We start from the raw sequence: 13,112 nt of genomic DNA, 5'->3' as shown, positions 1-13,112 counted from the left end.
AATCTGCGGTCAGCTATAAGAAAGGTATGACTCAAAATTTCTGTCTGCTCCCTCTAGTTAGTAGAGTTTTATTTTTTAAATAATATCTGTATTTAAGCATCATGATCACAAACATGTCTGTAGTTGAGTTTCAGTCATCAAAAGAACATCCCCCTTCACCAGTGCAACATTCCCACCACCAATGCCCCCCATCTTTTTCCTTCTCTTACCCCTGCCCGTATTCAAGACAGCATTCTACTTCTATCACTCATTGACATTGTCATGATAGTGTAGTCATCTCTCACTACACTCATCTCTCTTTGTGGTGAGCTTCACATTGAGAGCTGGTCCTTCCAAATCTCATCTCTATTGTCTCTAGGTGTTATTTCAATAATGTTTTTTTTTATTTTTCTTAAAACCCATAGATGAGTGAGATTATTTTGTGTCCATCTCTCTCTCCTTTGATCTATTTAATGCATATTTGTTATCAAAAATTATGTGTATTATAATTAATGACCAATCATTGATTTATAATATACCACAATAATTTCTGAAACACTGACTTCAATTTTTGTATGAATTTAGTGATCATATTATGAAAAAGACCTCTTTCCTTTCCCCCACACTTCTTACCCTTTCCTTCAATTCACAAATTCTGAGTGGGATTTCTTCTTTCCCCACTTTAGATGCTTTGGTACTTTAGGGATTTTCTGAAAGTGAAATCATCAGTAATTAGTTATTGCCCTACAATAAAGAATAAGGTTACAAATCTTTAGAATTTTTCTCACCCCAAAACAACATTTTGAAATTGTTATAATAAAATTATTATTTCAATGATGTATAACCAAAAAAGTTTAATAAGAAAATAGAAATATTTCAAACATAGGAATATGTGTGCTGTGGCGAAAGAGATTGTTAGTTCACAGCAGGTAAGATCTAGCTTTGTATGCAACCAAAACTTTTTGGCTGGGCAATGAATAGTCTCCAGAGCACTGTCAGGAGTGATCCCTGAGGGTAAAATCAGTATGAAGTCCTTGAATATCACCAGTTTTGCTTGAATAAAATAAATATAAATAATATAAAAATAAAGTCTTGCAAGACCACTTAAATTTAAATTGTTCATAGACCCATAAATGAAATTATAAATTTTTAAGATCCTTTTGACGTTTTTGTTTGAAACTTAAATGCAAAAATATTGTCTATTCCTGTCAATATTCATTTCATTTAGAGAAGTCTTTATAAATTACCAAAGAGATTATGTAATTAAGGGATTTTGATACATGATCAAAGAGGTTGTAAAGTAAAACTAAATTGATATAATAAAAAATAATTGTGGATAAGGAGAAAATGGCATCCTAATGTCTTAACATATTTTATTAAGTATATGAGGTTTGGATTTTAACGACAAAAACTTTTGTTGTTATTGTTGAAGGGTTGACATATTATCTTACAATCATTGATTGAAAGTGACACAGGCCATGGATAATTTCACTACAAGTGGTTTTCTTCTTATGGGGTTTTCTACTGTCGGAGCTAGAAGTTTTTTATGCCTCTGTATTCTTCGTCTTATACTTATTGGCTTTAACTGGCAACATCCTCATCATCAGCATTACTTCCATGGATGACAGTCTCAACTCCCCAATGTACTTCTTCCTGAAGCATCTCTCATTTTTGGATCTTTGCTATATTTCTGGGATTGTACCAAAATTCATTTACAACTCTTTCATGCAGAGTAGAAGCATTTCCTTCTGGGAATGTGTATTTCAGTGCTTTGTTTTCTCAGTCTGTGCTTCTGTCGAGCTGCCAATGCTCACGGTGATGTCCTATGACCGCTACGTGGCCATCTGCCTTCCACTGCGCTATGACATCATCATGAATGTCAGAACCTGTATCCATGGAGTCGTCGGTGTCTGGTTCGGTGGGACCATCTCTGGAGTCATGCACACAGCAGCTACTTTCTCCATCCACTTCTGTGGCCCCAGGGTCATCCACCAGTTCTTCTGTGACATCCCCCAGATCCTGAAACTCTCTTGCTCCAGTGAGTTTAAAAATGAGATCAATGTTACCGTCTTCACATTTTTGTTGTCATTTGGCTGTGTCATCTTTATTGGATTCTCCTACGTGCACATATTTTCCACTGTCTTGAGAATGCCATCTGCGGAGGGCAGAGCCAAGGCCTTTTCCACTTGTCTGCCCCACCTTGTTGTTGTCGTATTGTTTATTACTACTGGAACCTTTGAGTTTTTGAAGCCCCATTCAGACACCCCAACAGCGCTGGACATTTTGCTCACTATACTGTACACAGTTGTTCCCCCAACGTTCAATCCAGTGATCTACAGCTTGAGAAATAAAGTCATCAAAACAGCCATAAGAAAGGTTTTTCAGAGAAAATAATCATCCTTTGTTTGAGGCACATGTGTTTATTTTTGATTGTGAGAAGGATTCAAAATAGTTTCCATACTATTTTAGCCACTCAAGAAAGTAAATCATAATAAAGACCTCATTCTATGGATGGGTGATTGGTTTATGAGAAAGGTAGCTTAGCTATATGTTATCTGAGTAATAAAATTAATTTAAAAATGTACCTACATAAATTATACTCCTTTTTGCTTTGGTTTTGGAGCCACACCTGGTAGTGCTTAAGACTTACTTCTAGCTCTGTGCTCAAGGGCCATAGTTGGTTATTGTCAAGGGACTGTATGTGATTCTGAATAACCTACAACCTAGCAATGTATTCCCTTGTACTGTCTATCTCTCTTGACTCTACTCATGGCTCTTTATACAGTCAAAAGTTTTAAATTTCATCTCCTGAAACAGTGAAATTTTCTTTATTCTTAATAAGCCATCAAATTTTTATTGAATTTTTTTCCAGGATATATGCAACAGTGACTATGAGGTTGTCTTCTCATGTTCCTTTTTGTCCTAACTTTTAGAATTTAATATTCAATAATTTATAATAAGTCTTGGCTCAATACACATGTCATTTTGTGGGTATATATTTTTGACTGCCTTTCTGGGCTTCTATCATATATTTTAAGTTACTGTGCAAGATTCTTTTTATGCCATTTTCTTTCTCTTCTTATGTACAATATTGTTTTACCACTCACTGGAGAAAAACCGTTACATGATCATTTTTGGGATACTAAAAGAAAAATATTTAAAGTGGTAAAGTGAATGAAATGAAGAAGCAATAATAATATAGATAAATATATTATTTAGAGTCATATTCTTTAAAAGCAATGATCATTAAATATTAAAAGAATGTAATACATGAAGATGGTGTCATATTAAAGTGGGAAACTCAATCAATAGATTCAACAGCAGGTAAAATAAGAAAAGATAAGTATTCAGAATTAGATAGTTGCAGTTTGAAGATGTCCCAAAATGCAATTATATGTATTTAAAAATCTTTCACAGTGATATTTGAGGTACACAGAGACATTGAATCAAGAGTATTCCCACCACTAGTGTTGTCCTCCCTCCACCCCTGTTCTCAGCATGCATCCCATATCCATATCCTTTGTCCCCAGGGCTGCAAGAATAAGTGGTCTCCTCTGTGTCTAGCTCTTTGTAGATTGAGTATTGATTCTGTTGTCACTGGCTTTGGATTTGGTGTTAAGTCTGATCATTTTTTTTTTATTTTTACTCAATGTTCATATGCCCGTTTGGTCTTGGTACCATCCTTTATTTCCCTCTTAATTTATGAAGTATAACAATATGATTCAACTTATGTGGTTCTGTTTGAAGGGAAGGAAAAGGGGGGGGGGCAAAAATAAAACAAAACACCAGGAGAAGTCCATCTAGAGGTTATAAATATCTATTTAAGGGAAGAGAAGGAAAAAAGGAATAAAAACATAACATAAATACAAAAAAAAGACCAACAAAACAAAAACAACAACAAAAAGAAACAGAAAAAAATGCGATTATATTTGTAAAATAATTTCACAAGTGAGATAGCCTATTTGTAAGTGTGAAAGATAAACGTTTCTGGTAAAATGTTACTCTATATAAATTGCATTTAATAACCACTGTAAATTAATTTTTACCACTTATGTGAGGAAGAAGCTTTATCTATTCCTAGAAATATCAAATTCAATTAGTAATTGAATAAAATGAGAAATATAACTTCTATGAATTTAAGTAGTGACAGTTTTGGGACCTCATATAATATAGGTGTAGGGGTGTTTAATACATTGAAAAATGCTAATATTTTATAAGACTTATTAATAACTAGCTTCAAATATTTTTTCCTATTGTATGTCACTTTCTTAATGAACCATCCAGATTATCTGAGACTTTTTATGATCTCTGTCTTGGTTGCAAAATTAAGATTCTTTTTCAGCTTTCAAAACATATCTATTGAGATTTTGATTGGAATTCCTGAAAGCTTGAGATAAGTAGAGGAGGATTGAATTCTTACAATATTCTCATGTGATTTGTCTTCGAATTTTTTCTCATCAATGACGTAGAGTTTTCAGTATGATGGTTATATATTTTCTATATTTATTTTTATGTATTGTTCTGTATGTATGATATATTCTGAATCATAATTAGAGAATAATTGTCTGCTTTAATGTATTTTAAAACAGAATAAAATTTCATTTTTGGCCTTTTACTTAATATTCTTGCTTATATTATTATATTTTAGATTATTCTAGAACTTTGTAAGTTTTTTAATTTTCTACATTTATTTTTGTAAGTAAAGCATCTCATTTTTCCCCATTTTAGATGTTAAAGATTTGCTTAATTTTAATTCCTGGAACAACTAGATCAACACTCAAGTAAAGTATCTATTTTATAAAATTTATTTTGGTTTGGGAATCAAAAATCCAATTTTGCAGTGCTCAGGGATCACTCCTAGAAGAGCTCTGTGATTTTCAATACTTGAATGGGAGGTTCACTCACTTTAATTCCAGCAAAACACTTTACATTATATGTGGAAGGTTTATTCTTCCTCTATTATTTCTCTCCACAATTGTTCTGATTCCTCCACTCCATTGCTCCATCGACGGGGAAGCTTTCTATTCAAGATGAGGCTCAGTTTCTGTTGTCCTTGGGCATTTTTCTGTCCCCTATGGTAAAGCATCTTAAAATGAGACCTTACCGAAGTTTTTTCTAATTGTAATATTTGAATCACAATTACTTGATTTAAAAATTATGATGGTATATTTAAAAATGACTGGAAAGAACAGTCCAGTTGTTGGTGGAATGGAGTGAATAAAGGTCTCTCATTAGTTGCTGGTGGGAATGCCCTCTGGTTCAGCTTCTGTGAATAATAGTTTGAGACTTCTAGAAAAAATTCTGAAGAGGACTTCCTTACACCCTACAATTCCAGTTCTTGGTTACTATGGCAAGAGCACATTACCTTGAAAAACATACAGGCCCACCTAAGCTCATTGCAGCCTTTAGTATTATAGCTAGAATATGGAAAAACCCAAAGGCACAACAAATGAACATCATGATACAGTGGTACATATAACTAGTGCAATACTGTGCAGCAATGAAAAAAATAAATATTGCAGCTTGCTGCAATATGGTTAAAATGAGGATATATCAAATGAAGTAAATTAAAGATAAACACTTGATAATCTCACTTATTTCAGGTGTTTTGGTGCTAGAGCTCAAACCCCAGTCACACATATGCAAGGTATTGTGTGTGTGTGTGTGTGTGTGTGTGTGTGTGTGTGTGTGTGTGTGTGTGTGTAGGAAGGCACAGTAGGCTTGTACTCATGCTTTTTCTTGGATCTGTGCTCAGGGATTGATCCTGTCAGAGCTTGGAAGAGCATTGTAGTGTGCCAGGGACCAAACTCAGTTTGATCTAATGCACTGCAAGCTACTTTTTCTATTTGGCCACACCCAAGAGCACTCAGGGTTTAATCTTGGTTTTGTGCTCAAAGATCTCTTCTGGTGGGGTCTGGGGGAACCATATAGGGACATAAGGTGCTTGGATTGAACTTGGTTTAGCTGCTACAAGACAAGTGCCCTACTCCACTATACTAACTCTCCAGCTCCAATCCTTGTTTTAATTTTCTCAATCACTATTTCTTCCTTTACTAATGTAAGTAAAATTTTATTATTATACATGGCATAAGATAATAATTTCCTTGTTGGCAGTAATGACTAGTATTTTCACCAATTTATTAAGGGAATACATGACTCAACATTGTAAGAAGATCAAATAATATGATATTATTAAATATATAATTAATAGTTATATATAGTTAAGTGATATTATATAGTTAAATTGCTTTTGAATTATTTAAATGGGTTAAATTTAATTCTATGTTGGATATTCTGAATTCCTAATAACAATCATAACATATTTCAATTATTTGATCCAATAAGTATAAAATAGTTTATATACCTCATTAACTAGGTGTAATTTTCAAATCAATCCGATGAAAATTACTCTTTGAGAAAACTCAGTGTAATCACTTGCAAGTCTGCACCCCAGTGTAACTGCAAAGAATCCCAAATACCCAAAATACCCAGGAACTTTGTTTTGGCCAAAGGGAGTTAGTTGCCTAATCTCAAGTGGCCAAAGAATGATTGAAATAGCCATATTTTTTTCTCTTCACTTGCCACAGTTTTGTCAAAGGAATTAGGTGGTAACATTCAAGTCTTTCTCTAAATATCAACTTCTGACAATTCACCTCATCTTTATGTTGAGACAAGAAGGTCTTTATGTTGAAACTAGAAGCACCCAAGAACCAGTGCTTGGGTAAGTTTTCACTGGTTCCAGAAAGATAAAATATACTGAATAATGAAATATCTCTAAATTGCAGGTTTTTGAGAGGATAAGATAAATCCAGCCATTTTACTAATTCACAACAGTTGAATAAAACATAATTTTCTTCACATAGTCATCATGGAAATGGTTTAGTATTCTTCATATTATTATTGATTGATTTTCTATGACTGATTTATGAAGGAATTAAAATACTTTTCATATTAGACATTATAGATAAATTGCTCAAGCTTGGTAAACAAAATTTTTTGACTTTTGAGCAACTATTTTTGTGAGAACAAATAACCACTTTTCTATATTTACCTTGCAAAGCAAAGAGCAATCAGATTGCAAGAATTTATTGAGAAACCAAGCTTCCTTTTCTTCTGGTGATCCTAAATACTTGATTTATTCAATTTAGTAAGAGATAATTACTGTTAGAGAGCTGCAGATAAAACAAAATACAGTAGGCTAAAGCTATGCATATAGTAGAATAAAGTTCAGTCTTTGGCATGCCTAGTACTCTAAAATTCCCCTAGATACAGTTCCTGAGCACAGAGCTGAGAGTATCCCTCAAAGAGTGGGCAGGTGTTGGTCCCCAAAAAAACAAAAATCTGAGAACAAATGAAAAATATGTTGTAATGCATATGTGAATAATTTATTTTTGGAGAATTCTAAAGTACACACAACAAATGATTAACTGTATCTTGGTTTATAATACTTTAGAACTGTAGAATTCTCACTTCACTATGTCACTTCCACCACACTTCACCTCACCCCAAACACCAGAGCCATTGAAAAGGAAAATCCAAAGGACTTGTTTTTTCCTCCCATACCTCACCCCAAACACCAGAGCCATTGAAAAGGAAAATCCAAAGGACTTGTTTTTTCCTCCCATACCCTTCCCCTCTGGTAATTATGGAGTTTTTGGTGTCTAAGGATAATTTCTCTGGGTTTATTGATTTGTATTTTGTTCCATTTGGAGGTTATCCCTGGCTATTCTCAGGTCTGGTTCCTGGCTCTTTGCTCAGTTCTCACTCTTATTGGTGCTCAAGGGCACCTAATAAAGTCCAGGGGTCAAAGGTGGGGCTGCCATGAGCAAGACAAATGATATAACCTCTGTGCTGTCTCTCTAGCCCTATTTTATTGCTTATGCCCAATAGTTGGTTGAATATTCATATTCTTTTTTGAATATCCATATTATTTCTGAGAGCAAAACCATCTAGTAATTTTTGCTTTACTCCAAGAAAAACATTACTAAAAGGAAAATAGTTAAGATATTTTTACTCATATGACAAAAATATAAAACTGCAGTGATAAACCTATGTTATTGTAGTGATATATAAATAAATATACTTTTATAACTCAGAAATATATTGATAAATGGTGAGTGGTGGTTAATAGAATTTTATGATAGTTTCAATATTATAAAATCTCATTAGTAAAAATGATTGTTAGTAACAATCATCAAATTCTCAACACACTTGTCACTAGACCAATGTTTTTTATAAAATGTGAAAATTGTAATGGTCATTTCTAGTTAATATTTCTAAGGTTAACTGCATGAATAGAAAAAAAACAATTCTTCAATTAAAATAATTTTTATTATTTTGCAGGCACAAAACTTGAAAAAGAAAGACCATGACTAATTTTACCAGTAGTGGGTTTCTTCTCATGGGATTTTCTGTTGACCTTGAGCTAGAAATTTTTTATGCATCTTTGTTCTTAGTCTTGTACTTGTTGGCTTTAACTGGCAACATTCTCATCATCACCACCATTTCTATGGAACACAGTCTCAACTCCCCCATGTATTTCTTCCTGAAGCATCTCTCTTTCTTAGATCTCTGCTATATTTCTGTGACGGTACCAAGATTTATTTACAACTCTTTCATGCAGAGTAAAAATATAACTCTCGGGGAATGCATATTACAGTGCTTCGCTTTCATTGTCTGTGGTACTGCTGAGATGTCCATGCTCACGGTGATGTCCTATGACCGCTATGTGGCCATCTGCCTTCCACTGCTCTATGACATCATTATGGATGTCAGAACCTGTGTCCATGGGATCGTGGGAGTCTGGGTCAGTGGAGTCATTGGTGGAATCATGCACACAGCAGCTACTTTCTCTATCCACTTCTGTGGCCCCCGGGTCATCCACCAGTTCTTCTGCGATGTCCCCCAGATCCTGAAACTCTCCTGCTCCAGTGAATTTATGAATGAGATCAATGTCACTATCTTCACAGCTTTATTGTCATTTCTCTGTGTCATCTTTATTGGGTTCTCCTACGTGCACATATTTTCCTCTGTGCTGAAGATGCCATCTGTGGAGGGCAGAGCCAAGGCCTTTTCCACTTGCCTCCCCCACCTCGTTGTTGTCATATTATTTCTTTTTACTGGAACCTTTGAGTTTTTGAAGCCCCATTCAGACACCCCAACAGCGCTGGACATTTTGCTCACTATACTGTACACAGTCGTTCCTCCGACGTTCAATCCAGTGATCTATAGTCTGAGAAATCAAGTCATTAAAACAGCTATAAGAAAGGTTTTTCAAAGAAGAAAGCCATCCTTATTTGTTTGAGGCATATCTGCTCATTTTTGATTGGGAGACTGAATGAAAACAGATTTTGCAATGCTTTAGCCATTCAAGAAAACAAATTAAAAATGACATGATTATATGGACAGAAAACTGTTTTATGAGGAAGGTAGCTTAGCTATATGTTATCTGAATAATAAAATTATTTTAAAACTATACCAACACAAGTTGTTTTCTTTTTTGCTTTGGTTTTGGAGCCACAACTGGTAGTGCTCAAGGCTTCCTTCTGGTGCTGTGCTCAAGGACCATACTTGACTATAGTCCAGGGACCATATGTGATTCTTAAAATTTAACCTGAAAGCTTAGCAATTCATCCCTTCTGCTGTTGGTCTCTCGTACTCTAACCATTACTTTTTTTTTCATTGTCACCAAGCTGGTTTTCTTTGAACTTCGAAAAGTTATACAAGAAGTCAACATTATGATTATATTAATTATATTATATTAATAATAACTTTCTATATTACTCTACACTTAGCCTGCAGGATCTTCAATTTCTTGACATATTTTGCTGAGTAGAGGTAGCTTAGATGATGAAGTAGAGAAATGTCCTGCTCAAGAGTTCCCATCTGGTGGTGGGAATTTTGTACGGGGAAGGGGGGTTTTCTTGACATGACTGAAACCCAACTACAATCATATTTGTAATCAAGGTGTTTAAAGATATTAATAATAATAAAAAAGAATTAAAAAAAAACAGTTCCCATATTGTCTTGCAAGAAATCATAAAGAATCCTGGCAAATTTCAATATAATGGTTTTTCCCCAGGGTATTTTTGATTAATCCTGAATTAGAAATATTTTATGCAGCTTTGTTCTTGATCTTATCATTGTTGATCTTAATTGGCAATATTGTTATTATCACTACCACTTCTATGGATGATAGTCAACTCCCCCATTTATTTCTTCCTGAAGCATCTCTACTTTTTGGACCTCTGCTATATTTTTTGACTGTTCTAAGATTCATGTATGACTCTTTTATGCACAGAGGAAACATTTCTCACCAGGAATGTATTGTAAAGTGATTTGCTGGGCCCGGAGAGATAGCACAGTGGCGTTTGCCTTGCAAGCAGCCGATCCAGGGCCTAAGGTGGTTGGTTCGAATCCCGGTGTCCCATATGGTCCCCCGTGCCTGCCAGGAGCTATTTCTGAGCAGACAGCCAGGAGTAACCCCTGAGTACCGCCAGGTGTGGCCCAAAAACCAAAAAAATAAATAAATAAATAAATAAATAAATAAATAAATAAATAAATAAATAAATAAATAAAATAAAGTGATTTGCTTATGTAACCTTTGCTTCTGCTGAGCTGTGCATGCTCACTGTAATGTTTTATGATCATAAAGTGGCCATCTGCCTTCCAATGTGCTATGGCATCATTATGAATGTCAGAGTCTGTATCCACGGAATTGTGGAACTCTAGGTCAGTGGGGTCATCTCTGGATGATGCACAGAGCAGCAACATTTTCCAGCCACTTCTGTGGTTCCCAGCTCATCTACCAGTTCTTCTGTGATGTCGCCCTGCTGGTCAAACTCTTCTGCACCATGGGATTTATTGGTGATGTGAGCGTTGCTCTCTTCTTGGCTCTGCTGGCATTTCTTTGTGTTCTTTTCATTGTATTCTTCTACACGAACATCTTTTCTTTTGTGCTTTGAATCTCCTCTGCATGGGGGCAGAGCCAAGGCCTTTTCCACTTGCCTTTCCCATCTCATTGCTGTTCTGCTGTTTATTTCCACAGGCACTTTTGAGTTTCAAAGCCTCATTCTGAACCCCCCACTGTTTCTGACATATTGTTTATAATTCTTTATGCAGTGGTTCCCTCGATATTCAATCTAGTCATTTATAGCTTGAGAGAGAAAGCCATACAGTTAGTTGTCATAAAAGTTTTTTACAAAAAGAAATGAATGCCACTTCTGTTGAAACATACATACTTTTCTATTGGGGAGATAAACTCAATTGTATTTGACTACTGTTAAGTCATATTTTATAAAATGTCCCCTTTCCTCCAATTTTGATGTAGTTGTTATTATGATGATGAGTTTTTAGGATGTTTTATTTAGCTTGGATAATAGATCTTAATATTATTGTGAATGTTTTCTGCCAGTCACTGGGTTATTTTTTGATTTTAGAACACATATGTTATAGTCATAGATCCTAACCCCTATAGGTCCCATAAATGTACTGATTTTGCTCATTTTCTCTAACAATGGTATCATACCAGTAAAGATACTTTTGGGAAAGTAACTTGGACAGTTTTGTTTATGAGAGTCAACACATTTAAAAAAGTGTTTATCATCATTGACTCTTAGGAAATGCAAATCAAAATTACAATGGAATATTTTCTCATTCCAGACAGCACGGTCTCTGTCAAAGTAGAAATGCTAAATTTCTGGTGAGGATGTGGTGAAAATAAAACTTTAATTCACTGTATTGAATCTGTTGTATGCTTCAGACTCTTTGGAAATCTCTCAGAAAATAAAAAATAGATTTTCCATATGGTCCTGCAATTCCTGGGCATCTACACTAAGAATACAAACCCTGTAAGTATAGAGAATATATATGCACACCAAATTTTTCTGCTGCAATAATTACTAAAAAAAGCAAGTACCTAACAACAGATGCATGGATAAAATGCAGTAGATATATGTATATTCACATACATTTACCTAAGCATAAACATACACACAATGCAGTATTACACACCTCTGAGAAAATAAAATAAAATCTCATATTTTGCTGCAACTTGCGTGAGAATGGAGGATACTGTATACCAATTGGAGGAAGAAATATAAAAAAAAATTTTAGAAGAGGATAGGATATTTCTGTTTGTGGAGTATAATGAAACAGAGCAAGGGATTTGAAAATCTTAAACAGAAGCAAATCCTGAGCCAAGGTCAACCAAACTGTGAACTGAGATAAAGAGGGGTGCTGTGTAAGGGACCTAGGGATAGCAGGTTGAGGAACCTGAAATTCTGGTAGTGAAAATGGATATAGTAGCTCTGAAGTTGCAAACAATAATATTAACACTATTGTAAACAATGATTCCTCATAAAATGGGTTTGGAAAAATATACAGGGTAATAACAGTCTATTTCAAATTGAAATAAATAAATAAATAAATAACTTAAGGAATAATGTCAAATGGAGAAAATGTTGCTATTATATCTAAATAATAAATATATTTAAATATATGTAAACAATACTGCTGTAAATAAAGTTGATTAAAATATCAAGTTTTTGAACGAAATAAAATTTCCTTTATTTAAAAGAAGTCCAAAACTCATTTCCTCCTTGTTTTCTTACAAGATGATGAAAAAGCATAAATTGTTCATTTCCCATTTTCTAACTTGCACTCACTTTTGAACATCATATATTCCAAAATTTGATCAGAATATCCTAACTGTCTTGGCCCCTGAATCATTCATTTCAAGTTCAATAATTTTCTATTCACCTTTTTATACTTCAGTCACCTACACTGAAGGGAGTCTGCAAAAGTCTCTTCTGGTTATTTGCTATAACTGTTCAGATGTATTGGATTATTATTCTTCTTGTTATTATTGATTGGGGGTCATGCCCAGAGGTGCTCAGGGCTTACTCCTGGCTCTGTGCTCAGGGATCACTTCTAGCAGGACTTGAAGAGAACTATATGGGATGCTGAGGATCAAATCAAAGTGGTTACATGTAAGGCAAATGTCCTTACTTATTGTACTATTACTCAAGGTTAGCACTGAACTTTTTTGCCACTTTGGTAAAATTTAAAATCATAATCTCTAAGAGCTTCGAATACATGATTTTCTGCACTGTAAAATTAATAGTAGAGAAAAT

The 13,112-nt window shown here is 34.4% G+C and overlaps 2 protein-coding genes across 2 annotated transcripts; both read left to right on the top strand.

Annotated features, from left to right (window-relative positions):
- Positions 1 to 1,457: 1,457 nt before the first annotated feature.
- LOC125995931 (olfactory receptor 14J1-like) lies at positions 1,458 to 2,373 on the top strand. The gene is given in 2 exon segments (XM_049764880.1): positions 1,458 to 1,507; positions 1,509 to 2,373. Coding segments are annotated over 2 exon segments (915 nt in total).
- Positions 2,374 to 8,347: 5,974 nt separating this feature from the next.
- On the top strand, positions 8,348 to 9,283 carry LOC125995930 (olfactory receptor 14J1-like). The gene has a single exon (XM_049764879.1). The coding sequence runs from the start codon at positions 8,348 to 8,350 to the stop codon at positions 9,281 to 9,283; it is 936 nt and encodes a 311-aa protein (XP_049620836.1).
- The last annotated feature ends 3,829 nt before the right edge of the window (positions 9,284 to 13,112 follow it).

Source organism: Suncus etruscus, chromosome 18, assembly GCF_024139225.1.
Source record: "Suncus etruscus isolate mSunEtr1 chromosome 18, mSunEtr1.pri.cur, whole genome shotgun sequence".
Classification (NCBI taxonomy): Eukaryota; Metazoa; Chordata; class Mammalia; order Eulipotyphla; family Soricidae; genus Suncus; species Suncus etruscus.
Note: the sequence above shows the minus strand (reverse complement) of the source record. Positions and strands in the feature narration are given on the sequence as shown.